At 41.9% G+C, this 26446-nt stretch overlaps 1 protein-coding gene across 4 annotated transcripts in view; it reads left to right on the top strand.

Moving 5' to 3' along the window:
• utrn (utrophin) overlaps positions 1–19276 on the top strand; it is a gene marked incomplete at both ends in the record, with an annotated part of 155992 nt that extends 136716 nt beyond the window's left edge. For 3 of the 4 annotated variants that reach the window (XM_079571935.1, XM_079571936.1, XM_079571934.1), the window contains 6 exons: positions 6849–7010; positions 7784–8000; positions 13231–13300; positions 13565–13648; positions 16410–16435; positions 18058–19276. In XM_079571935.1, coding sequence (XP_079428061.1) covers positions 6849–7010; positions 7784–8000; positions 13231–13300; positions 13565–13648; positions 16410–16435; positions 18058–18066 — 568 coding nt within the window. The remainder of the gene's footprint in view (positions 1–6848; positions 7011–7783; positions 8001–13230; positions 13301–13564; positions 13649–16409; positions 16436–18057) is intronic. The other variant, XM_079571939.1, reaches the window with a different exon arrangement.
• Positions 19277–26446: the final 7170 nt, after the last annotated feature.

Raw genomic sequence — 26446 nt, 5'->3', positions numbered from 1 at the left:
ATAGCTCTCTCCTTTCCCTCGACTCGCAGATCGTAATCGTGGGAATGAGCTGTTGCGGTTGGGACGCCCTTTCACTCTCCCTCTGTCTGCTCTTTGAGGACAATTGCTTTCCCCGTCTTCCCCCAACCCCGTCAGCGTCTTCTGATAACATACTTATAGATAGATTTCCAAAGATTTTTCCATATCCATAGATCACTCTCCATGGGAAGTTCTGTCCGGTGTGGACGCATGTGTGAAAATGGATTTGTGCACAAGCATCTCAGCATGATGTATAGGGCAAACAGCATCTGACACGGCAGTTTTTCACGGACTGATAAGAACGTTTTTTTTCTAAAGCAGAGAAAGCGGAGAAAATGCGGATTTTTTTGAGAACTTAACATGTGGATATATGGCGACTCAAAGCAACTTATACCATCCCAAGTTCATTTGACCTCGCCACTTTTTTTTCACAAACAGGCTCTCAAAAGCGTTTTCTTTATTTGCGTCTGCTTCCAGTGTGATCAATAGGAGGGCACTTGAAGAGAACAGGCTGAAATGGTTTTGGTGAGCGCTTTAGTTGTGGAGGGCGCAGCTCTGTTCAGGGTCCATTTTCTCTCCTCTCTTTGTGGTGTGAGACAAACACATTATCCCCACTGTTTTGTGCTCAGGGCTTTTTTTAAGGAAAGCAGCCAGAGTGGAGCCTCAGATGTGCTGCACAGTAATGAGCAGGAGGAGCAAGGTGCCACAGAGGATAATGAGTTAAACTATGTATTGTGTTGAATTTGGTGCACACAGCTAAGCCTAGCACTGGTTGTGTAGGAAATACTTTCACCGATAGACCATAAGTAGCACCAGTTTCTGTTCTGGCATGTCCTTTATACATGAATGCCTATTTTAGGATGCTGAAGGGCTAGAATTGATAATTAGTCATTTGCATGAAAACGAATAACAATTCATTATGAGACACTGAGAGAAATTTGATTTACTGCAGCCTTAATGCTCACGGTAATTGAAAAGAAAGTGAAAATGATCCAATTAGCTGTTGGTCATAAGCATTCGGGATGATTCATTATATCGGAATGATTCTGGGAACATAACCTTTAGTGTTTTTGTAACCCACGAGAGATTCTTTCATCAGCATGTTTTACATATATTATGACGGTGTGTAAATTTAGATTGTGCAGTAAACATTTTATTCACGACTAATGAGAATTTGTTCACTGGATAGCTACAGATATCCAGTGAACACATTTGTCGTCCACGTTTGTTTTCAGAGGCAGGGAAATGTGCATGAGTGGCTGTAGTTGGCCTCAGTCAACAGTGTAGGACAGAGCTTAATGTTAGCTCTGACATAGTAAAGGGTCTCATAATGCATGTTGTGATGTAGAATCAGATGAAGAATAGGTTTATTGTCAGTAAAGGTACATGCACTAACTACCATTTAGTGTTCATGAGTCTAATGGCAGAGTTATTTAGTGTTCATGAGTCTAATGGCAGAGGGGAAGCTGTCCTTGTGGCAGTAGGTTCTGATCTTGATGGACGGCAGCCTCCTGCCTGAAGGTAGAGGGTCAAACCGTTTGTGTCCAGGGTGAGAAGGGTCAGCTGTGATCCGACCTGCACGCCCCAGGGTCCTGGAGAAGTACAGGTCCTGGACAAATGGAAGCACACAGCCGAGCAGCTTGCACAATACGCTGCCTGTCCCGAGTTTGTTGCCTATAAGACTGTAGAGAGATGGAGTAGTCATATTGTGATGCTTTACCCCATATGGGCAAAGTTTTTGTTGCGAGGGCCACATTGGGTTTCTGAATTGGGCCAGACCATTTGTGAATTTGGTTGTTTCAAACACTGTAGAGGAGCAACAAAATAGCAGCAATTATGCATTATCTTCCCTTATGTCAATGAAAACATTGGTGTTTTCCCCCCTTATTAGGCAATGCATATCGGACTTGGTCATGTTTTGAGGGCCGGCTTGAAGGGCTAAGCGGGCCACATCTGGCCCCCGGGCCTTAATTTGCCAATGCCTGCTTTATCCTGTATATTTGCTATACTACGAAAACGTATTATATAAACTCTTTTTATTCCCAAACATTTTTAGCTTGACACAGTCGATTGGGTAGCTGTATTTTATCATTCCTTCTGTGGCCGTTTTCTTTTTAATGTATTTTTTCACCACATTGATGCCTCAAATTGGTTGTTTTTACAGCCCCATTTCCGTTGCATTTATTGACAAAGTGTCCTTCACAAGCAACGTAAAGCCTTGCAATAACTCTCAAATACTGTTTTCAAACTCTTATATCGTGTTTTTTACTGCCGGATGCACTTTCCTTCTCCCCAAAGCTCCCTTAAGGTTTCTTTCTTGGCATTTCTCCGGAGTGCTTCATTGTTTGTCAGTGGATTTTTTTTGAGGTTTTGCCCGCTGTTGCTTATATAGCGCCCACATGCCTCCCAGATCAGCAGCACCCAGGATGCATTGGTCTATGAAAACATCCAGGCTGGACATGACTGAGCGAGTTTGCCAATTACATGCATGTTTGCCTTCTGGCTTGTATTGCGCAGCAAACAGGGATTCTGCATCTCTGCCAGCTGTGCAGTGATATTAATAATTACCATTTCTCTCGTGTTAAACTACTGATAAACCTTGTGTCAAAAACAGAACCTTGAATTAAGACTGCGCATTCCGTCTGACCTGCAGCAAAAAGTCACAGTTTTTGCTTGATTATTTATGACTCGTTTCCCCAACTGTGTCTCGCTCTTTACTCCCCGAAAGCTTTTATATTGTGTCCTGCATATTGCACTTTGTTAACTTTAATCATGTGTTTCCTCTGGGCCCTTGCAGCCTTGTACAAAAGCAGTCAACTAAACTTTGAAATGTCTAACTATGAAGCCTTTGAATGAGAAACAAAACAAGCTTTGTCCTGGTTTGTTCGTTGTTATTCTCATGCCACTGCTTATGTCTCGGCGTTATACATTGTTCCCTGTACGTTTCAAATCATGTACGTCACCTCCGGGACCGCAAAGCCTTGACGAAACAAACAAAAAAGGGACCTGCAATTAAGCCTTGATCAAGAACATCAGACGCTTTGTTTGTCTTCGTTTTTCTTTTCTACCTCATTCGATGAAGTTTTGAAAGCTTGTTGCGAGAGATACAAAGACAATTGTGCTGTATAGTCTGGTAAGCAACACTTCCGTACCCACAATGCACTGCGGCAAATGACAAAACATTCTTACTCTTTTGCAGACTCAAAGTGATATCCTCTATAGTTTAGCTTCAGTCTTGTCGGCTCACTCGTGTTCCAGCTGTATTATTAGAAGTGATTGTAATAATAGAACAGGTGAGTCGCCTGAGCAGTAGTAGTATCAGTATAGTTGGTCTTTCTATATTGTATTAACATTTTTACCCATTTAATTAAGTGGGGTTTGGCATATTTTTATTGTTGGAGTTTTCTTCTTGTAGCCGTATATTACCTATGAATTGTTGCCTTCCCCCACAGCCATGGTTATTTATGATCTCAACCCCACATTCTTTCATCAGTTTCGTTGGAAACCACTGTTGTTTTTTTTATTCCAGTGAGCTACAATCCACGGGTCATAATCAAAGGTAAGGCTGCATAATGTCATTGCAACCTTATTCCAAACTCTCAATAAAACGAGACTTAAAATACCAAGTCAAAGCCAAAGCAAGGCAAAAATGAAACAAAAAATCATGATAAAGACTGAGCTTTTGCACATGGGTTTTTGTTTTGGCCACATTGATTTGTAATATATCGTTGCTTCTTGTGATTATATTGCCCTTATAAACGCTTTTTCGTTGCCTATTTCCAATTTTTTAATATTGCTGGCAATGTGCAAACTATCCACCAGGGGATGCTGCAGCACCCTCAGCACCCTGGGTTACCACATTATAATTTTGCAATGTGTTAAGTCTCAGGTTTATATAATGCACACGTCCTCAAACTATGAGATCACCTAGTGCAGCATGGGCTTTTTATGGGAATAATCAGGCGGCTTTTGGAGTTCAAGCAAATACTTAATTTAAACAATTTATTCTTATCAGCGTACCCATGATTTTTGTGCCAGATTAGGTCCGGATTCTTTCTTGGGTTGGATTTTGTTATTTAGTTCTCCTTGATTAGGTCTCTGTTGTTGAAAACAGCGCATTGTTTTCAAGTGGGAGCCATGGGACCACACTTTATGTGGAAGTTTCGGAATCATCGGTCTCTAAACAAGGCACCTTTACCCACAATGCACTGCGGCCAATGACAGCAGTCTTCTATAATCACCTCTCTCATACTGATCCCTCTCTCCTCTTCTCTACCTCTATATATTGGTTCTGGCCCTTCATTAATTTCCCCTCAGTCCTGTCAGCCACGTTTCCTGTCTGCCAGTGTCCCAGAGCAGATGTTTGTTATCCCGCTCTACCATGGTCCGTAATGATGTCTCTCTGTCCGGCTCTGGGTCGTCCTGCCGGGGAACTCTCTAATTGGTCACTCTATTTGTGCACAGCCTCCGTGTTTTTTGGCCCTTCTCTTGCTGACGTCTCTATCTCCCATATCTCCCACAGTGATGCTGGAGGCTTGATGTAAAATGTCATTTCCTGCAGCTGCCAGCGCTCCCCGTGTCAATGATTAGAAATTCAGCCGTTTCAGCACAGCGTCACTCAAACTGGGAATGTAACAGCAACTAATAAAGTTTGAGACTGGTGATTGACTGATGAACGGAAAGTAAAAATGGCAGCGCAAGATGGATGAAAAGGCTTTATTGTGTGCAATTACTTTTTAATGCATTCAGTTTCGGGGTGTACTCATCTCAGGACTGGACAATAGGCCATTAACAGCAGAGAAATGTCTTTATTGTAAACAACAGGTGAGAGCGACTGGCAACTCACATTTGCTATTAAAAGGATTTCATCTTTTAAGCCATACTACTGCAATCTTTATCAGTTTGCTGTTGATAAATTCTTGTATACCTTATTTTCTGGACTATAAGTTGCACTTTTCATCAGGTGCGACTTATACATCAAAATCTATAATTTCCCATTTCTTCTTATCACACTGATAGGCTTGTGTACTTCCTGTACCACTAAAAATGTATAAAGAAAGTTTGGCGAAAAGCGGAGGTAACACTTTTAGTAATGTAGAAATCATAAAAAGCTAATCGCGGGCGTAAAGCTCGATGGCCGCGATTAAAGGAACAAGTTCACAAATGGGTGCTTGAAGAACGTGCTGCCAGAAGAGGCTTGTCAACTGTGCAGTTAAGCCTCCATGCCCAGGAAGTTGCCAAGGCTGGTGCAACTTATATATGTTATTTTCTTCTTCATTTGGCACTTTTTGGCTGGTGCGATTTATACTCCAGAGCAACATATAGTCTGGAAAATACGGTAGTCATTGTTTTAGCCCCATTTACTTCCTTTGAATAATTCAAAACAGCTAATGTTATTTGCTCTTGCCCAGCATTGGAGCCGGTTGTTCCAAATGTTGATTTATTACATCATTAAGTTGAAAACATAATTTGCATTCATGTTGTTTTAATGAGAATAGTACTTTTAATTCACATATTTAACGTAGTAGTGTAAGTAGCAGCAGCAGTCCTGTTATTGTCCTCGTAGGTAAATCTGTGCTCTGTATTTGACCCAGGCTTCTGTCAGTGCGCGACTGCAGTGTAGCGCCTGGAAACCCATCTGATAACTTCTGCTTGGTTCGTTCAGGAACACCATGTTTTGGGTCTGACACAGAACTTGACTGCAGTTTTCTTTTTTTTTTTTGCCTGTCATTATGGCACAGCCTCAGTGAGGTCAGGGTAACTAATAAAACATATTCTTTCCGGAGAGCTTAGTGTGAGAAGGTGAGACCTCCATCTGTGCTTTTCCCGGTCGCCGAAATGCTGTAATTACTGTCAGGGTGTCAAAAAAAATAGCTTCCTGCTTATCACCTCTTCATTATGCACCCGGAGATTATCTGCCATTTCGAAAATGTGCTATTTGCTCATTATTTCTCCATTTGAGCAATCTTGCGGGTCTCGTTTTAAATCAGGAGTGGACTGAAGTTGACCTGGCCTTTATGCAGTGAGGCTGTGACAGTTGTGACATATAAAAGGTGTAAATTTAACAAGTATAGTTTAAAGAGTGGTTGAAAAGTGAAATTGTGTGTTGCACATCATTTGCATAAAGTCACTTAATTACTACTACTGCCTTGACATTTGAGTACTTCTGAATTTAAAAAAAGTTCAGATACTGCTGGTTAAAAGTTATACCGATGTTTGTGCATTTCCCCCTGAAAGTTACGAACATTATCATTCTTAATCCAGCAAAAATACTAAGAAATATTGCTCTGGTCTTGTAAACCAGGGACAATTGTAAGTGCCTTGACCCAGCCTTAGTTACAAACCATTTTAAAACTTGCCAACCTTGGAGCGGAGGAGATGGGTTTTAAATCATGGCCTGCCTGCTGTGATTGTGTTTGTGTGTGTCAGGTTGAATAGTTCAGAGCTGAGTCGGAGTTGGGTCTGACAGGTTTGACTTGAGCTGCAGCAGCGATGGTCCCTGGGAGATTGCAGCAGGCACGTGTGTCTCTCCTTTCATGTCTCTGTCTCTCTTGCCTAATGACTGTTATCACACTCCAACGACACACATGTCCTTCTCCTGGGACCTTCTCCTTTTGGTGAGAAAGACTAAGATTCGGGTTTTTATGGTGTAGATATTACTAATAACGAGACAATACATAGGCCTTTATTAGATAGGACAGTATAACCTGAAAGGGGGTGAAGAATGGCGGGAGACATTCAGCAACGTGATGGAGCTGGGACATACATTAGTTGACTTACTATGTTTAGCACTAAAACGTTTGTAACTAAAATAGATCTCTTTTATCCAGGGACGACGAGCACGCTCTCATTCTGCAATACTGCCAAACGCTGGGAGGAGAGAGCTCCCCCTGCAGTCAGCCCCAGAGTCCTGCACAGATCCTGCTGGCCGTGGAGAGGGAGGAGCGCGGAGACCTGGAGCGCATCATCGGACGTCTCGAGGAGGAGCAGAGGTACTGTATCTTTCCATCCGACTTCAAGCAGTTGTCCTGTCCTACCCTTTTTTATATTAGGTTATTAAGTGATTAAGTAAATCGGTACATTATATCTGGTGAAAAATATACTGAGATCCTAGATGTTCATGATTTCCCCAGCCCTTTACTGAACTTTCCGAGAACATGTGATGGCAAAACTTCAGTTAACAGCTGGTTCATAGTACTTTACCTGAAGAACACCCCACACAGCAGCACTACTCAGCCTCTCGAAATCCGCAGTTTTATAAATGTTGATACAGTCTGAGTGCGGTCTATTGTCACACACAGCGAGTGGCCACTGAAATGATTTAGCGCTCATCACACACAACGGCTGGTGGAGAGGTAGTGCCAAGCTCATAAACGTCAACTTAAGTAAAGCGCTGCAGATTAAGGTTGAGTGGAGCCCAGCGAGGAGGCGAGAGGTTTGATCCTTTATGCTTTCATATCCATTTCAAATAGGATCTTAGCCTAAAAGCCGAGGTAAACACAAGTGGGTATTTTACAGCATTGTACAGTACGCTTTTATAGCTATTTACTGTAGAATGGAACAAATGACAGGAAATGACCATAAGCACAAACCTGTACATGCAACTTCACCAGCAGGGGTGTGTCCAGACCACCCAAAGTCAAAAAGTCCAGACACTTTTTGTGCATGAAAAGGCAATGAGCAAAAATCCCAAATAGTAGCAATAGAGACTTCACTACTACACTCCATTTGCCAGTGACACTGATTCACTATGCCATGTTTCCAGGACACTGCAGAGGGAGTATGAGCAGTTGAAAGAGCAGCACGGTCAGCGAGGGCCACCGGAGGGACCCGCGTCTCTCCCGGACGAGGCCGACCTACTGGCCGAGGCCAAGCTGCTGCGTCAGCACAAGGGCCGTTTGGAGGCGCGCATGCACATCCTGGAGGAGCACAACAAACAGCTGGAGTCACAGCTGCACCGGCTCAGACAGCTCCTGCACCAGGTAACACACCGAGCTCTGCACCAAGCTCATCTATATTCATGAACTCATAGCTCAAAGTAGTTCCAATTCATGCCTAAAGTTTGCTCACTGATAGACTGTGACTGTGGAAAATGTGTTGGGTTTGTGCACTTTACTGATAACATTAAACCTTAAAATGCACTCAATATTATAATTTCAATCTTCATTTTGGATTGAACGAGTAAGTAAAAGACTATGTGTGGTCTACTCTGGTCTGAGGGCCTCTCTCTCCATTCTTCACTCTTTATACTTTTCATGTGTTCTTTCCTGCCTAATGAAGAAAGAGTAAAATGTATTCAATGACAGCTTAGATGTGTATTACCTTTTTGAAGCCAAGATGTCAACCTCCACACGTTACACATCGAGCATCCAGGTTATTAACGGGGATTTTAAATGTCCTGGTTTTGTTTGGTTCACGTAAACACAGAATCCTGGTTTCAGTTTTCCTGGATAAGCCAATATCCTGGTTATTACAAACCAGGATGTTCTCACTGGGATATTCCCACAGTTTCCTGGATACTGCACCCTGTCAACACAGTATCCAGTTTTTTCACCATTGCTGACGTACTGAGCATGTGAGAACTGTAGAAACAGATATGGCCAGAGCACAAACTGTCCTACAGCCATTTTATCTGGTACCTGGAATCCCTGTGCAAAAGAAATGTTAGAAAAAGTCATGCATTTAGCAGCATTGCAAAGTATTTAGCCCAGATTTGTCATTATGTCCGCCCCTCTCTGGAGCCTAAATACCCAGGATACTGTAGTTCCTCGTGTAAACAGGGATATGAGTGTCCAGTGTCATCATCATATCCAGAATAACCAGGTTACTCGAGCGCATGTAAACAAATTCATTGAAGACTTTTCCGCCTTCATTACAGCCACATAGACCTTCACCAAACACACTCATCTGACATTCAAATGGCGGAAATATCTTCTGTCACTGCAAAAGAAGGCAATCTCCAGAACAAAGTATTTTGGCAAGACAACACAAAACTTAATCATCTGAGGATCTGGCTTTCCTGCTCTATAGTAATCAGCAGATTTGCTCTGTTGTTCTGGAGTTTATGGAATATTTTGTAATCTCTTTTCAATTTTCTCACACATCGGCGGAGTTCATTTTTCGCTGCCTGTTCTTTTAGTTCATTAGGTTTGTTTTGGAGCAGCAGCAGGGCGCTAATCGCACTTCACACACTTGCTCACATACACCAGCTGGTCTGCCTACCACACTGAAAAACGTGGGCAAAGACTAAAAAGCACCACAAATCCAATAATTATTTTGTAAGTGTCGCTAAAGTAAAGCCGCATGAGAAAGTTGGACGCTTATTATTTTCCTTGTACGCGGAGTCATGCGCAAATGAACCGTTTTGTGGTTTGATATCACGAACCGCGACCAAATCACATCATTACTATTCAGCCAAGGTTCAGCGTCTGTCCCCGGCCCTCTATCAATAACATCCACATTTGTTTATGCCTGCTCTAATTGGCGTGCTGGGGTGGGAGTGTCTGTGCCAAGAGAGAAGTGCACATCTTCAGCTCCACTGACGAACAGCAGCCGTCTCCGTGAATCAGCCTGAGCTAACAGTGGGGCAGGTATTGGCTGCGTGGTAACTCCTGCGTTCCAAGATCTCGTCGTAACTCAGCAAACATGGATTCAGAGCAGCAGCAGCGGGGGAGACGAGGCAAACTCTCAAACTATTTCGCAAGTTTCACCCACAGTTTGGAGAAAAGTGGCATGTTTGCCCAATGTTTTGGTACAGACAACAGGGCTCTTGGCAATGTACTATGCTATTGTTCCAACCTGGAAAGACTTGGAAAGAAACAAAGAGAGACAATGGGGAAGCTTTATCGCATAAGCATCGTATTTGGCGCTCAGACCCCAGCAGAAGACGTTGATCGAATAGTAAGCATGTTTGGAAACTGATGGAAGTAGAGGTGAGCGGAGCATGAGGTGAAGCAGAGGTGAGCCCTGGTGGGGATTGGGTGGTGGAGAGTTGGGAAGCAGGCAGTGGAGAAGAAGGCTCAAATGTAGGATCCTGGACAATGATTGGCTAAGGTGAGGGCATGGCTGCTGTGGTGATGAAGCAATGACTGGATGGATCTGTAGTGTTAGCTGTAGTGTCTGTTCTACCATTTGTAAGACACAATAATACAGTAATATGATAGTAGTGCAATATCAAAAATATATGTATGCATCAGGCCAGCAGAGGGAGGGAAGAGGAGACGGTAACATTTTATTTTACACTACATTTGATACATTGTACCTGCCACATGAAGTACATTGTAATGTGCTATATAACAACTTGTAATAACTTGTACCTACAGGCTGCATACGCAGTGGAATAATGTGTTAATGTATTTTGGTGGTACATAATGTAATAATGTGATATAAAGCAATTTTTTATTAGTTTCTTACACCATTAAGAGTGACGTTTCGGGCCTCATGCCCTCCATCAGACATGAGCGTGTTAGAGACAGACCTGTATAGATAAGTGTTGAGTGGTCACCTGACCAATCAGATGACCCTTTATTTATATAACGCCTTTCACAGACATGGTCACAAAGCGCTTTACATAAGACAGTTGTACATGGTAAACTACATTTGTAGCTTCAGTTTTCCCTGGGGGAGACTGACAGAAGACGCGACTGCGCATATTTGTGCCAATGGTCCCTCTGATCACCACCATACATCATTCATCCTGGCCTATTGTACATGTTTTTAGTGGTAGGGGAAACCAGAGTAAACCTATGCAGACACGGGGAGAACATGCAAACTCCACAAGGAAAGGCCCCGTCCAGGTGGGAATCAAACCCGGGACCTTGTAGTTGTGAAGCGAGAGCCCCACACATAAGACCCACACTCTAACCCTAACCTTAAGGGTCTTATTACATTATGTACCTCCAAAGTACTAATACACATTATTCCATTGTGTATGTACTACATAGGTACTAGTTATTACACATTGTTACATAGCACATTACATTGTACTGAATTTAGTCTTGCAGAGGAGACTTCTGCTTCCTTTTGGACGGTGGATGATATTTTAAATAATCACATTAAAAGAATGGCCCCTAAATGCGACATACAGTGAATTCAAACCCTTGTTACTTCAACATTTACTATCTGCCTATTCATCATTTTCAATATTTGGTACCTAAAGCTATAACCTCCACTTTTCCACCCTTATTGTCAAACAGATACAGAATCTCAACCTCATCAATACCTACAAATAATACACGAGAATGAAGATCAAGATAAGGCTGAGGCAACTGGCGAATTTATCTACAACACATTTCAACTTAAGAGAGTGCCTGGTCTTCTCTTGTTCATATTCAGTGTTACCTGGCCCCACAAGCCCGAAGAGCATCTGTTTTTGCAAGTTTACGCTTTCTAACATTTACTCTACTTCTGTGATCCAGCAAGCGCTCTCCGCCTGCTCCTCATCCAGAAACAACATACAAGAAATGATACGATGTCCTATTTTGTATATTTAGACATTAAAAGGCAAAACCACCTGTTCTCACACAGATGTCCGGAGGCTGAATAAGAACTCGGATTTCCTGACTTAAGCTCCCCAGAGCACCGCCAATACGTCAAAGTGTCTCTCTGCCCGCGCAGCCCCTCCGCCAGCCCGCGGCAGAATAGGACAGCAGCTCAATGGCCCATATCAAACCCACTGCTGAAAGTCTGACCGAGCCCGACCTTACTATTCTCCATCCAACTTCCTAAAGTCACTGGGCAGAGCGTCAGACCTCAGTAACGCACGGAGGCAGCAGTGAAGAGCAAAGGAATTAGGCAGCAAGGCTCATTTGGTTTCTGGTTATGGCGTAATTGGGTTATGGATTATGTGGCAAACAGCACTAGAATAGAAGTGTTCTTTTGGGCCAGTGTTGAATGTCGGATCAGCAAAAATGAACAAATGGCGATTTTTGAGAGAGTGGACTATGTTTGCTGGTAGATTTAGTAGATAAAGAGTAGTTTTATACTAGGATTATAACTGCAGAACCACTTAAATGTGGTGTTACCGATGAATATATCAAGCTTCTAAATGCTTCTATGTGTAGAATAACTAGTATTTTACATTTTAAAATCCCCTTTCTATTATTATTATCATGGAATTTGCAAGTAATTCCTGAACACTTTTGACAAAACAATCTGAATTTCTACATGAAGGCAGTGGCTACGTTTACATGGAGATCTGATCATAATCTGATTTCTGGGGTTTCTGGATGATTGACATGGCGTAATCTGATATACATTATCTGATATTCATGTAGTCTTATTTATTTCTGATCTTTCACACGTGTGCATAAACTAACCAGAAAAAATAAAAGATAAAAAATAGAAGAAAATGAAAAAAAACCACAAAAGTTATCCAGGTAGCTGCAGGTGGGTCTGATTGAAGAAAGGGGTGGGGGGATATTTCAGTTTTTCAAATCCAAATCTGCAATGGCTCATGCAGAACCCGGAGTTTTGGATTCTCTGATTTCTGAAGAGAATGTAAACGCATCAGATCTGATTGCTGGGTTATCTGATTTCTCCATTTATCTGATTTTTCTGACCATGTAAACGTAGCCAGTGACTTGCAATATGTTGCATCCTTAGATAAAAAAAACAAAGTTATCAACGATTTGGCTGTCTGATATTTGGACATGCAAGTGTATCCTCTGCCTTTCCCAAACCTGGATAAATGGATACAGTTGTGGCAGAAATGGTGTCTGTCTGACATAAAGCATCACTGGCCAAACAAATATATCTGTTCAAGCTGGACTGCATATTGTTTGTAGCTGGGAGGGAAAAGCAGAAAAGAAGTAATTAAGTTAGATTAACAGCGCGTACAATCAGGTCAAACCTGCAAACATTTAAATTCAATGCACATTATTCTGAAAGCTCAAACACTCCACTTGCTCTAAACACCTTTTCTCATCTCGGTTTGCTCAATAATAACACACGGCACTGGGCTCATGCCAAAAAGCCCCACACACAGCTGTGCCCTCTCATCCTCTGTAGTCTTGAGTATGACTGACAGCACATTATAGTCAACCTGGGTCCCCTATAACACCCTGTTTGTGAAGTGTTTTCCGCGCTTGACAGCCTCATTGTGTGGCCTTTTAATATCCCGCCACTGCTGTTGGACTTGTCACCAGCCTCGCTAATGCTGCTAAGTGGGATGATTATTAACTCGGCACATTTTCTACCTTTTTTCCCTCGCAGCCGGACGCAGACTTGAGGGTGAACGGAGTGTCGTCTCCTGCTGTGCAAGGACCGCTTAACGACAACTCAGGTGAGAAGGACACTACCACGTGCGACGTACCCCTAATCTCATCCGTCCTGTTTTAAATGTTGGGATTCTTTGCTACAACTGGAAAAAAACGGATAAACTTACTCAGCTTCAGTCTCACGATTCAGTCCATTGTCCTTGTATTTCCCCCCTGCATGCTGGTTGATAATGATCTCCAAACCTGTTGCTCGTGGGGCGGTGGTGGGTTGCCAGGTAATCTTAAATCCTCTCCTCTCTTCTCTGTGCTGCGTGTGTGTGTGTGTTCAGACGAGCTGCTGGACTCCCACAACAGCAGCTCTGACCTGGCAGATGTAATGGAGCAGATTAACAACTCCTTCCCTGCATGCACTCGTAAGTTTCCGCCTCCTCCTCCCACTGTGACTCCCCAGATTTACCACGCTGATCTGTGAATATGTTTTACCGGTGGTCAGCACAAAACATCGAGCAGTTTATGTTATAGGGATGTTTACAACCAAAAGTTCCGAGTTATAAATATGTGGGGACCTGTATTGTAAATGTCAACTAAAACATACTTGTGTGTAAGTTATGTCATAGAGGTTAATTTCAAAGCAGGTTTACCCCACGTATTCTCCCTCACAATCCCATGAAATCTTTTTGCCACTGTAGAGTATATTGTATAAACAGTCCGCTGCCCACTGCCTGTTAGTATAACACATTTTTATTTATCGCCATCACAGAAGTAAGAAGCTAAATCAGCACAATTTTTTTAGTGACAGTGCCTCGCCATCTGACAAAGCTGTTCATGTGCGTGAAATGTGCATATACTGTAGTTAATTCACTCATGCAGGAGGGAGTATGGACTCAACTACATCCTCCATTCACTGTTGGAAAATGGAAAAAATGTAGTCCCTTGAAGCAGAATTATGTAACTTTTGCCCCAGAGGCCGCAAGCGCTACTGCACCTGTTGTGGCATGGTTTTTTTTACTCATTATTGTCCATGAGAGTAAATACTAAGACAAATGGAGAGAAGGATAGTGTACATTGTGACACAACACAATTATATAATGGAGATATTTTTTTCCGCTCAAGCTTGGCTGTAAACACTGCTAAAGTGGTGCTAGCCCACAGTTAGCTTTGCCCGTTAGCCTGTTAGCTTCTTCTGATTGTGATAAACCAAATAAAAACATTTTGCAAAATGTTGATCAACAAACAAAAGCTGTAGACGGAATACAGTCAAGACTTACCTGTCCATGTCATTAACCTGAGAAGTGCGAGTCAAAAGTGATTTTGTAGACGACTGAGAGTAGCGAGGGAGATGTTTTCCATTAGTGTGTATTGGGGCTGCCGGGTCGGAGCAGGGAAAGTTGTAAGTGTATTTTTTTGGCCAGAGACACCAGTGGGAGATGAAAGAGGAACTACGAAAAGGATTTATTAAGGTAAAAAAGAAAGTTACTTAGTTCTGCTTTAACAAAGCTGTAGATAACAGAAACAAATTGGTTCCCAGAGTCCGAACAAAACAAGGTTATTGAAGAATTTGGTAAAATCTTTATTAATGTGACTGGGGCTGTGTTTAATCTAAAAAATATTGGCTTTTTTAATATGCAGCCCTTTTTATGAGGCACAACGATTTGTTTGCCTTAATAGAAGGAGAATATATCCCTAAACTGGAAGCTTATTGTCGCTATTTAGGAACTGCATAGGCTCTTTTTTCCATTGGTGTAGGTCTGCAATAATAGCCTTTTTTCTAAGAAATCATTTTCACTGCACTGTTTTGTGAAGCACCAGTGATTACTTGAGAGCTGTACTAATTCATAGTAAAGTATTCCTGCAAACAAGACTGACTGCAAAGCCACAATAATGTGATAAAAACTGATTTGGTGGGGAAACGGGCTTCTTCCTGTCACAATCAGAGACCTTGAGGCGCTGTGGGCGCTGGACTCATGCTGATAAATGATTATTCTATTTCTATTCCTACCTATTGTTTCTTGCACCTTCTGTCCTCGTCTGTCCTCGGCTGCGAACATCCCCCTCCTCTCATACGCCTTTTACACGGTCCAGTTACACGATGGTTCCGTGTGCGCCCCTCTATGCCTGGAGTGCACTTGGAGAAATGTCCAGGGATCCGGGATGAGATGTCGACTGAATGTGAATGAGATTTTCAACTATAGATCCGGCGTCTCGAGTGACCTTCCAGCTAAAAGCAAAGAGCAGGTTTGAGCTACTAGGCTCTGAATCGGGATCTTACAAAAGGGCTAATTTTTTTTACATATTGAAGAGCATCACAGTCAAACGCTTTTAACACTTACAGGCAATAAATGTAAATGAGGCAGCAATCAAGTGTATATAGTTCATTTAAGCCACATAACTAACAGTGCGAGGTGACCTGACCCTTTTGGTAGAGATATTTACGTGAGCATGTAGGTGCAAAAGGTGTGAGATGCAGTTACTGGTTGGGTCTACAAATTACATTAGGCAGGTAAGGCAATAACACAGAACATTATCACCAGTAATATGCAGGCCGGCATACCCTTAAGCCTGATTGGTGTTGGCAATTTCTCACAAATGTCTCCCTAGACTCTGGAAGCTGAGATAGAACGTCAGAATAATTGCGGCTACATGGATTTGCGCATGAAGAAGAAAGTCCGGTACAAAAAAAAAAAGTTTCACTGTTTGTGTATGGAGTCTGCTAACTTTTTATTAGGCTTCATCACCCGCTTTTTTTTTTAAAAACATTTTCTCACAGAGCCTTGAAGGATTTTTTGATTAACGGCATAATTTGTTTTCTCGATTCCATCAGGAAAACCTTAAACCCTCCGATTTTTCCATGCAGCTGAGTTGTAAAGAATATCTACCTCTGGGGATGTTAACCAAATAAAAGAATGAAACTCATTTTGCGCGGCGCGTTAGAGCTTGGCTGACTTCAAATTGCGTTCACATTTTTAAGTGGAAACTCCTATGAGAGCTTTAGTTAAAAATCCATTCTAATCTGGCAGACGCCGCTGTTATTAGCATTCGGTAACTGCTCTGCTCCCGAGGCCGAGCGGGTGATATGTGGGAGTGTCCCGGAGGCGGATCATTCACTGTATGCTCTAATAGAGTTATGAACTGCACAGTGCAAGTGTTAAAACTGTGCTTTATGTTTCTCCACAGCCTCCAGTCTCTCTCCTCGACCACAGGTAAGAGCTTTGTACTGCCTTTTCAGTGAATATGATCATTTTAGCTTAGCAGTTATATTTCAGCTTTCTCTCAAGAGGTGATGTTTGTAGATGAGATCAAATGTGCACTTATAAAGGAACAGGCCATCGTTTTTTCCATACTGAGATAAGTTCTTTACCTGAGCTTAGACGAGTTGACGCATAAATGGGGGTGAATTCCACGTTTTCCCTATTTAAATGCGGTTACGTGAGCAGTTACACGATCCATGTCTAGTCACACAAAATTAAACATGTCGATTTTCTAAGCGGATAAAAAGGGGTACTATATTGTAATGCGTACTAACACTTTAGGAGCACTTCTACTTTACTGTGCGTACGTCGGAAGTGCTCCTAAGCCTTATTATAGTACCCAGTTTTATCCGCTACTCACGTAACAGTATTTAAATAGGGAAAGAGCTTGGTCGCCTTTAACTTCATCCCCATTTGGCCCCAAAGAGGAGAGGAGGAGAGGAGAGGCTGAATGCTAACAACATCTTTGGTCTTTTTGCGTGACTGAGCGCACTCGTAAAGACCAGACAGGTGCACATCGACTCGTCTAAGCTCAGGTAACAACATATCAGTATGCAAAAACGGTCTTTTCCTTTAACTCAATCTTGATTTAAAAAAATATGTGTGTTAATCTAATTGCAATTACAGCACTTGTCTCTATTTTATTATGTATACACTACGCCTTCTTTCACTGGGGTTTCAACTGGATTTCTTCTCACTGCCCAAAAGACACATGGGACCACGCTCATTAGTCCTGGGCTTGTTTTCTCTCTTGTTGTCTGCAGTCGGTCTAAATTACTGTTTATCCTGCACCTGTACTGTTTATTTTGAAGTAATTGCAGCGGTATGAGCACTAATGCACCCCTCACTGGTTCCAGTGACACTCCGGGGCGTTATAAAGAGACAGTTATGGGCGTCTGGGGAGGTCCATTAGCACCTTCTGTTACCTCTCCTCTGGGGCCAAGGTGCATTGTGGGTAGGAGCTGTTAGCCCTGACTTTCTGCAGGTGTAATTACTCGCCTACACCTCTGCGCGGAATTGCCTGTGCTCCCTCCATATGAGTCCATGTGACCTTTACCTTACACAGCCCTTTTTGTGAAGATGTCTGTTTGTCTCCCGGATGATTAGTGCATTTAAAGTAAACACTTCACTAGGCTATTGATTTCAAAGCCGTATGAGCTGTGCCACAGGCTTTGATTGTCAACAAGAAGATGCCGTTTGTTTGCCAACAGATTATATAAAGTGCTCCGGTGAACAGCTTTTTGTTGGTGCCAAAATCAAAACCTTTTCACTCATACTTCAAAATTCTCATAATTGTAAGTGGATCTGGGGACTCCATTTGGTCAGTCCAAGCCTGACAAAGAAGTGAGTACACGGGACAACCAAAAAGTGCCAAAACGTAACACTAAAAATATGCCAACATCGTCCTTGACACTTACTCTTTTCATAAAGTCAATCACAAGTTGCGTAGGTTAAAAAAAGATTCAGCAGCACAGTGGGGAATGCTTTTGGACCACAGTCACAGACCACCACCTCTTAACCCCCCAACCTTGCTTGAAAAAAACTTTGAACATGTTCTGCTTTCTGTCTTGCAGGTGATGTGAGGACCACAAGTCGACGTTGTGTGTAGTGATTGTCTAAACGGCTCGGACCATCAAACTTTAAGTCCCTGACTCTGAATCCCAAAGACGTACCAGGACCAGACCGCACCCACCACTTTGTCTCGTACTATGCAATCTGTTATGTTTCCTGGACAGTAGATTGTACCACATTTGGTATTTGTGATTTTGTTTTAGAAATGCAGTACTCAGATATGGGGGTATATGTTTGTAGAGTCACAAAATCTGTTTTATCTGTCTGTGCTTTGGGATCTTGCTCCTTTTATGTTCTGGGATTCCACTGTTACATTTTACCTGTTAATGTTTTGTTTTTTGTGTTTTTTTCCCATTGCTTTGTACTATTTCGAGACTCCACTCATTTGTCAAAAGTAGCAGCTACAGACGGCGCTCCTGTTTTGGGGGGGAACGCTACCATTCCTGGAGATAAAGCAATGAGAGGCCGCCTGCTCTGTTTTAGAAGATAAATCCCGTGGCATGCTTGATGTCAAATCCCCCCCCTTTAACACATTGATAAACCGCCAAAACTTTTGTCGATTTGTTTTGTAAATGTTTCCCTCCTGTGCCTATACAGTTTCTACATGTGGAAGACCGAAATGACAAACTCCACTGTGTGTAAAGAAAAAAAAAGAGTAAAAGTTTTGGAGAATATAGATTTTAATTAAAGCTGATCAATCATTATTTAGTTTTTAATATATGTTTGGAAATCAGAGGAAAGCCATGATTGCCTTGCTACCTCAGACTACACATAGACACCGTTTTTTTTTTGTGGTTCGTAGACGTCACATGAATAATGGTTTTTAAGCTTACTGTATGTTTGCTGCAACGAGGACGAGAGCTAAAGATGTACCAAGTCGTGTCCCAATGGGTCTGTGGCCTGCTGAAGCTGTAGCCTCCTATATTTCCGAGCGCCGGGTTCTTTGTTTTATTTGTCGTTTTATTAACCACTGGCCTTGGTGCACCGGTCCCTCACTGCGTTGTGTTGTCGTCCTAAAATGCTAATATCCTGTAAAACTTGTGAGACAAACACACACGACACTACTGTAACCTCTGTAGTAGTAGACTGGTGAAAAGGTACACAATGATCACAAATGAACCATGGCAGAACTGTGTCATCTCTTCTGAGGTATGTAAAATAGTTTGACCAACACTACGTGTAATATGGCGACGTTGTTTTATTCTGAATAAATTTTTATAATAAGGAATTTTGAGTGGCATTGTTTATTTAGAACTGGAAAAAGACAGCACATCAACAGCAAATACACATCTGTTTCAATCCAAAGCGCCTGGTGATTATGTGTAGACTGAAATAAAATGAATAGAAAATCCCCATGAACACCACCAACTCTTTAACCTCTTAACCCCCACCTGAACCGAGCACGTTTTCTCCCGTTTGGCTTTGCCTTAATCTGAAAGCTTCTTGAAAAGAGTGTCAAAAGCGACGAAAACGGGCATGAAAACCCATCAAAAAATGTAAAGAAAACACAGCAAAAAAAGTGACAAAAACATGATGAAAACACTACCAAAAAAAAGACAAAAACGTAATGAAAACACTGCAAAAAAGTGACAAAATGTGATGAAAAAATTACAACAAAGGGACAAAAACATGACGGAAAAAAAATCATAAAAGTGACAAAACAAAACACTACAAAAAAGTGACAAAAATGTGACGAAAACACTGCAAAAAAGTGACAAAAATGTGACGAAAACACTGCAAAAAAGTGACAAAAATGTGACGAAAACACTGCAGAAAAGTGACAAAATGTGACGAAAACATTACAACAAAGGGACCAAAACATGACGAAAACACTACAAAAAAGTGACAAAATATGATGAAAACGTTACTAAAAAGTGACAAAAACATGCCGGCAACACTACTAAAAAGTGACAAAATGTGATGACAATGTGATGAGAAACTCAACAAAAAAGCATCAAATAGCAACAATTAAGTAACGAAATGTGACAAAAACACTACAAAAAAAGCAAAAACAAAAAAAGGATATTAAAGCAACAATAAACTATGAAAACATGTCAAAAATTCAGTGACAACGCAACAAAAAGTTACGATCAGTTTTGTAAGTCTAAGCTTTCAAATTAGGCGGTTACTTTGGCCTATGTGGGCTGTGACCTCCAGTCGAGAAGCTTTTAGTTTTGGGTAAAGCCGAACTGGAGAAAATGCGTTCTGTTACGGGGTTAAACACTGCTAATGAAAGACGAGATAAATACTTCCTAAAGCACTGCGATCTTCACCCGCTGATCCCTGTATGAAGTATTTTTAAACGTAGTAAACTCTTGCCTTCTCGGATTACCACGAGCCAGCGCTATGCTCTCCTCATTTATCTGAGGAATTGATCTCACAGCGAGAGGTTGGATCATATTTATACATCAGCTGTGAACATGCTGCGCTGCAAATGAATGATGAACGTTAATTAGCCCAGTTTACCTCTTGAGTTCAGGCCTTCATGCGATTTGCTTCCCTTTTCACTCACTCGCACTTTCTGCAAGATAAACATTAATGACTGTAAGCCTCCAATTTGTGCTCAAGTGGTGTATACTCTTGTAATCGAACTGCTTATCCATTATTGTGGTTTTGTTGACCCTCCGCTGGACCAACTTCACTTCATCCGTCTTCCTTTCCTCCTTATTAAAACTCAACCCTTCCGTCAAGTATGGCTCTTTTAACAATGGTTTTAGCGACCGCTTTTCCCCCACTCTTCAGTGATACAAACACAGGCTAATTGGGCTTGGGGCTAACGTTGCTGCTCCATTCTACCCAACATGCTTTAATTGGCCTCTTACGCAACGGTCGACCAGAACCACGTTGTTTGTGAAGACAGAGGAGTTTGTAAGGAACAAAGCAACTGTCATGTAAGAGGTCTGCGTTCTTTTGAGGGGTCACTTAAGGCTATAACGTCAGATCATTACATGGACTTTGGGTTTTCAAATCGAGATGAAAACTGCCTTTTTGTGTCTCCTTAACAATGTTATTCAAGTTGTTGTATGTCACACATCTTTTAAACGGAGTCTTAGTCATCAGGTCCCTGGGGGCGCTTAATTTGTATGGATAGACTCATTGGAATGGAATTAATTATAACAATTCTCTCGCAAGCTTTTTAGTTTGAGACGTTTTTCTGTCTAGTCTAGTTGCTTTAACCTGGCAGTGTTTCTCTAATCTTGTACAACGGAGGTGAGGCTTTATTTTGTTGTTTTGCCAAGGTTCACAAAGCAAATCTTCAAGTTGATGATTAAATAGCTAGATTAATGGCGTTTATAAAGCTTTATTGGCATGCATGATTATACCTTATAGTTTTGGTGCTCAGACCCTGGCAGGAGACGTTATGAACTGATGTGCATGAGCAGGTTAGATGAGTGTTAGGAACGTCTCCCCCGGAGCCTGATGGACTGTGGCTGTTGGAGAAGGATGAGCGAAAGGAGAATCTATGACGGGTCAGAGGCGATGAAGGGGCAGAGGTGGGTTACAGCACAGCAGGCATAGATAAAAGGACGGGGCCGTGAAAGGAGAAGGGTTGAACGCAAAATCCTGCGGCCAAGGTGTGGCTGCGATGAGGTGATTTTTGGATGAAGGCAGGAGACACTGTAATGAGTTTTCCAAGTTGAATTTACACCTAGGCTGATGAATTTGTAATTAGTTTTTCACTGAATACAAGAATTATTGCATATGTCAACAGCCTGGCTTTAGATACTGACTGTGTGCGCTTGTGTCATAATATTAATTAAATACTTTCTTCTGTTGGCAGGTTTATTTTCTGTAAAATGTGTTAAAGTAGAAACCGGGACAAACACATCAAAAAATGTTTTTACGTGAATTGACAGTGGGAGTAATGCACATTAAAAGGCTCTAATTACCTTTCACAACAGCGAGTGTTTGGATGTTTTCATATTTTAAATGAAGTCAAATCTAAAAGAATAGAGCGTGTGTACATTCTGACCTTTACTAAATTATATTTCATCAGTATGTATGTGTGAGGACTGAGTCACCTTTCAAGAGTAACACAGTTAGTCATGAGAGTTAAATATGCATTAAATAATCCGTTTTGCAGCATCAAGTCTATGCCTTATTGTTTGGCAATTTCATTTGCTCCACACACTGGCTGCTCCATGTGTCTCTAAGAAAGAAAAAAAGAACAATCTTATATAAAGAGGTTCATAAATCCAAACCCAATGCCGATATCAAATGAATCTTTTTAAATTGGGGAAAGTCACTCTCGTCCAATAACTTCCATCGTGGTAAAAGTTATCAAAAAGTAGTAATCCGCTTAAGCTATTTCTTTTTCTAATACTTTGAGGGAAGTGTAATCAAATAAAAAGCATAGCATAAGTGATTTTTCCATCAGCCAGACACACAGCACTCCTCTATCCAAGTCTGGCATCATAAATCATCAAATGTTATTGAAGGTGCCTCTGCCCGGAAGAAAGTCTCGATTGTATCTATATAGGTCCATAAAAAGACAGACTTCACCTAGATATTTCAATTTAATCCACACATTGGATACTGTTGGTGTGTCTTTAGGCAAGATTCTTATCCCCACCACTTAATGACTTTGTAAAAATTCCGTCTAATGGTGACAGAAGATGATAAAACCATGACAAAGCGGATGATTAACTTTGTAACCCGTGTTCTTTCTGTAAATAGCCAAAGACACGACGTAGTTCCACAGAAAGTCTTTATTTCAGCGCCATGTTCATTGCCGGGCAAAACAGTAACCAGAATCTCGTAGACTCTCGCGATGGTACAAAACCTCGCACAGGAAGTTAACAATCTCCCTCTCTCTTTAAATAAAAATAAAAACAATAAACAGGTGACCTTGACATATTAAACATTGTCACCAAAAATGTAAATACTTCTCAGAACACAGTAATATTTTTTTTTTTGAGCTTTTAGAATAATAAAAAAAACTGCACCAAGATAAATGCTTAACGGTCCAGATGTTACAAATGCCATACACCCTCACACAACGCTTTAAGAAGCATAAGTGAGGAAGCACCTTTCTTTGTCAAACAGTCAGCAAGTTGTGACTTGGCTTCTGACCAACGCACCTCTTTGATTTTGTTAGTATGTAGAAGTTCTTTGACACCGCTTATTTCTAATCTGAGTCTCTTCTCTGTGACCTGTTTTGTAGACTTAAGAGCGTCAAACAAGGAATGGTTATCAGTAACACAAATTAGGGGGAGAGCGTTAAGATCAGCTTTACCAGTGGTAAGCTCAGAGTAGAGCATGGCCAAGAACATTGCATTGTCAATACCATCTGACATGGCAAGGGTTTCTCCTGCCAGCGTGCTTCTTACCACACGTCTGATTTTCTTGGACTGCCAAAACAGAGGAGAGAACTTTCCTGTTTTTCCCATAAGGGCGATTAAAGCCCCTCCCTGTGTACCTCCATCGGGAAGATTGCCCAGTGAAGCATCACTGAAAACCACCAAACTCAAATCATCACTGTTGCCCAAGTGTTGAAACTTAAGTGTGACCTTCTCTGACTTAAGTTTACGGATCACTTTGTTCACTTCATGTATGGACTGAACAGTAGCATTTTTAATGCTAGACGCTAGGCTACATGTATCAAACATAGCATCTGGTCTTGTTTGTTTAGCAACCCACAAAATCTGTCCTATTTTGGACCTGAGCTGTTCTCTTTCTTTCTCAGTTAGTTGAGCCTCTCTCTGTACTGCACGTGCTGCCTGTAATTGAACTGGTTGTAGATTTTCAATATAACTGTGCTGATGCACCTGTACTACACCACCCACAGTTGCAATGTCCATTCCTACGTATGAAAAACTGTCATGCTCTTCACGACCCACGTGAAATGCAGATTTCAGTACAGGGATGACATTAGCTACAAAGCGCTCTGAACCTGCCCAAAGAAAATCATCCACATGGCATGCCAGTAGTCCTATCACCTCAGACTGCTCATTCTGCCAATAAAACACTGCAGGATCAACCCGTGACATTTTACCACCAGTGTGCAGCATGAGTTCTTTGACCTTGTTGTACCAGTAGAGGGATGCGTCTGCAAGTCCATACACACATTTCTTTAGTTTCCACAAAGAAGTGTCCACGCCCGCTTCAGGTGGGGGACGAATGTAAATGTCTCTTGAGATCTCCATACCCTGCAAAAAGGCAGACTTAATATCCATAGAGTGAATTTTCCACTTGTTTTGACAGATTACAGCTAACAGCAGCCTGAGTGACTCTGATGCACATGTGGGAGAATCTTTTTGTAATTCATGAATATTGACTTCTTCAAAACCTCTCGCCACAAGGCGAGCTTTGGGAACAATGCCATTAGAAGTTTCTTTCAACGTACAGACCCATCTAGTAGAAATACATTTTTGACCTTTGTCTGTGACCTCTTCGTAAACATTATTATTTTGCCAGTTTTCAATCTCTTGCTGTTTAGCAGCATCAAAAGAGATGTCTTTGGTAATGAGTACATCAGCATCAGCGCTTTCACATTCAGTGAGAAGATCATCAACATGTGACATGTCTAAAGCTTCTGTTTGACCCTCGCTGCCATTTGGTTCAAGATACTGCACATTGTACCAGTTTTTATATTGTCCTTTTGCTTTTCCTGCTCTGCCTAAAACTCTGGCAGTGTGCTGAGTACCATCATCTCTGTTTGTGAATGTCACTGTCTGACCTGTTCTCAGTTTGACACCAGTGGAACCCACTGTATTAGTAGCATCACTCTCTGTCTCATTAGTTTGTCTCACGTCTTCTGTTTCCGCATTTTCAGGTATTTGCACTTCTCCATTCACACTCAGTTCATCATCTGACATATTATTGTGTATTATGTTTTCATTTTCTTTACCATCTTCAATAGAATCAGGTAGTACAGGTTTATCCTCATCCTGTGCATTAACTTTATTCAGCCTGGACTGGTGCACTCTGACAAGAATCCCACCATGTCTGACAAACACCACAGAGCCATCCTGACCTATAACTACAGCAGGGCCTTTCCACTCTGTACTGTCTGCTCGTTTGTAGTACACTCTGTCTCCTGTCTCATATTTGTCATCTGTAGGCCTGAGCTGCTTTCGTAAAGCTCTTCTTATTCTTTCTGAGCATTCCACCTCTGTGAAAGCTCTTCTGGATGCATGTAATGCTGCTAGGTGCTGTCCTACTCTAGTACTCATAGAAGTGCCCCCGAGAGCGGGCAGTTTATTAACCAAAACGGAGGGAAGATTAGGACTGTGACCAAACACGAGCTGGTGTGGACTATAACCATGCACATTGATCATACTGTTTTTGGCCATAAGAGCCCAGTCTAGAGCAGTCTGCCAACCACACCCGTTTTCCTTTTTTACCTTCAGGAGGATCTCAGTCAGTGTCATGTTGTGTCTCTCCAGCAGCCCGTTGCTCCACGGACTGTATCCCGCTGTAGTCTTCGTCGCAATGTTGAATTTTTCTGCCATTTCTCTCATCTCTTCATTGTTGAACTCTCCACCGTTGTCTGTGTATATCCGTTTGGGGGCACCATGGACACTTATCCACGAGTGGATGAAGGAGTTGACGATCTCCGAGGCTCTCTTTGTTCTCACAATGTTTCCAGCGCTGAAACGTGTGAAGTGATCGATGATGTGGAGGTACCATATGCCAGGTTCCAGCTCATGTAGATCCATTGCCACTGTCTCATTGTACTCTGAGGCTAAGGGTAAACCAACAGCAGGCCTGGGCTTGGTCTTGCTATATCTTTGACATACCTCACAGTCACGGATGATCTCTTGCAGAATGACTGGACAGTCTTTATCCGTATTTCCAGAGCTATGGATGAGCCTCTGCAGCCGGTCTGCAGAGGCGTGGCCAAACTGCTTGTGAAGCTTCAGGAGAACTTTACGCTTCTCTTTTGTAGACATCTCTGCTGTGACGACAAGGACTTCACTTTCATTGGTGTCCGCTTCTGTAGTACCATCTCTAATGTCCACACAATAGTGTCCCGAACTAGTGAGCTCAAGAGGCACTGGTTGCTTGAACATGACAACTCTGTCATTCTCCATATCTAAAACAGTTCCTGCCCTCTTTAGAGACATTTTGCTTAACAGTAAAGGAATCTCAGCAGGAACAACTTCAGTTTCAATGTGGCATTTTGTTGGCCCTATCTTAGCGGGAAGCTTCACTTTTCTGTTGGAGAGTACCACCTGACCATCACCAAATCTGAAAGGTCTGCAGCTTGAAGATTCTGTTTGCAGCAGTTTGTTTATTTGGCTTTGGCTCAGGTCTTTCATGTAACTATCCAGCCACTTCTCACCACAAACGGTGCGTGTGCATGCAGTGTCAATGATAGCTGATCCCAGCGATTCAGTTAGGAAGATCTCAGAGTCCGTCACAACTTTTGTAAACAGTGTAATGTTA

The sequence above is a fragment of the Gobius niger genome (genome assembly GCF_951799975.1).
Source record: "Gobius niger genome assembly, chromosome: 15".
Lineage (NCBI taxonomy): Eukaryota > Metazoa > Chordata > Actinopteri > Gobiiformes > Gobiidae > Gobius > Gobius niger.
This window is presented reverse-complemented; position numbering and strand designations above follow the sequence as displayed.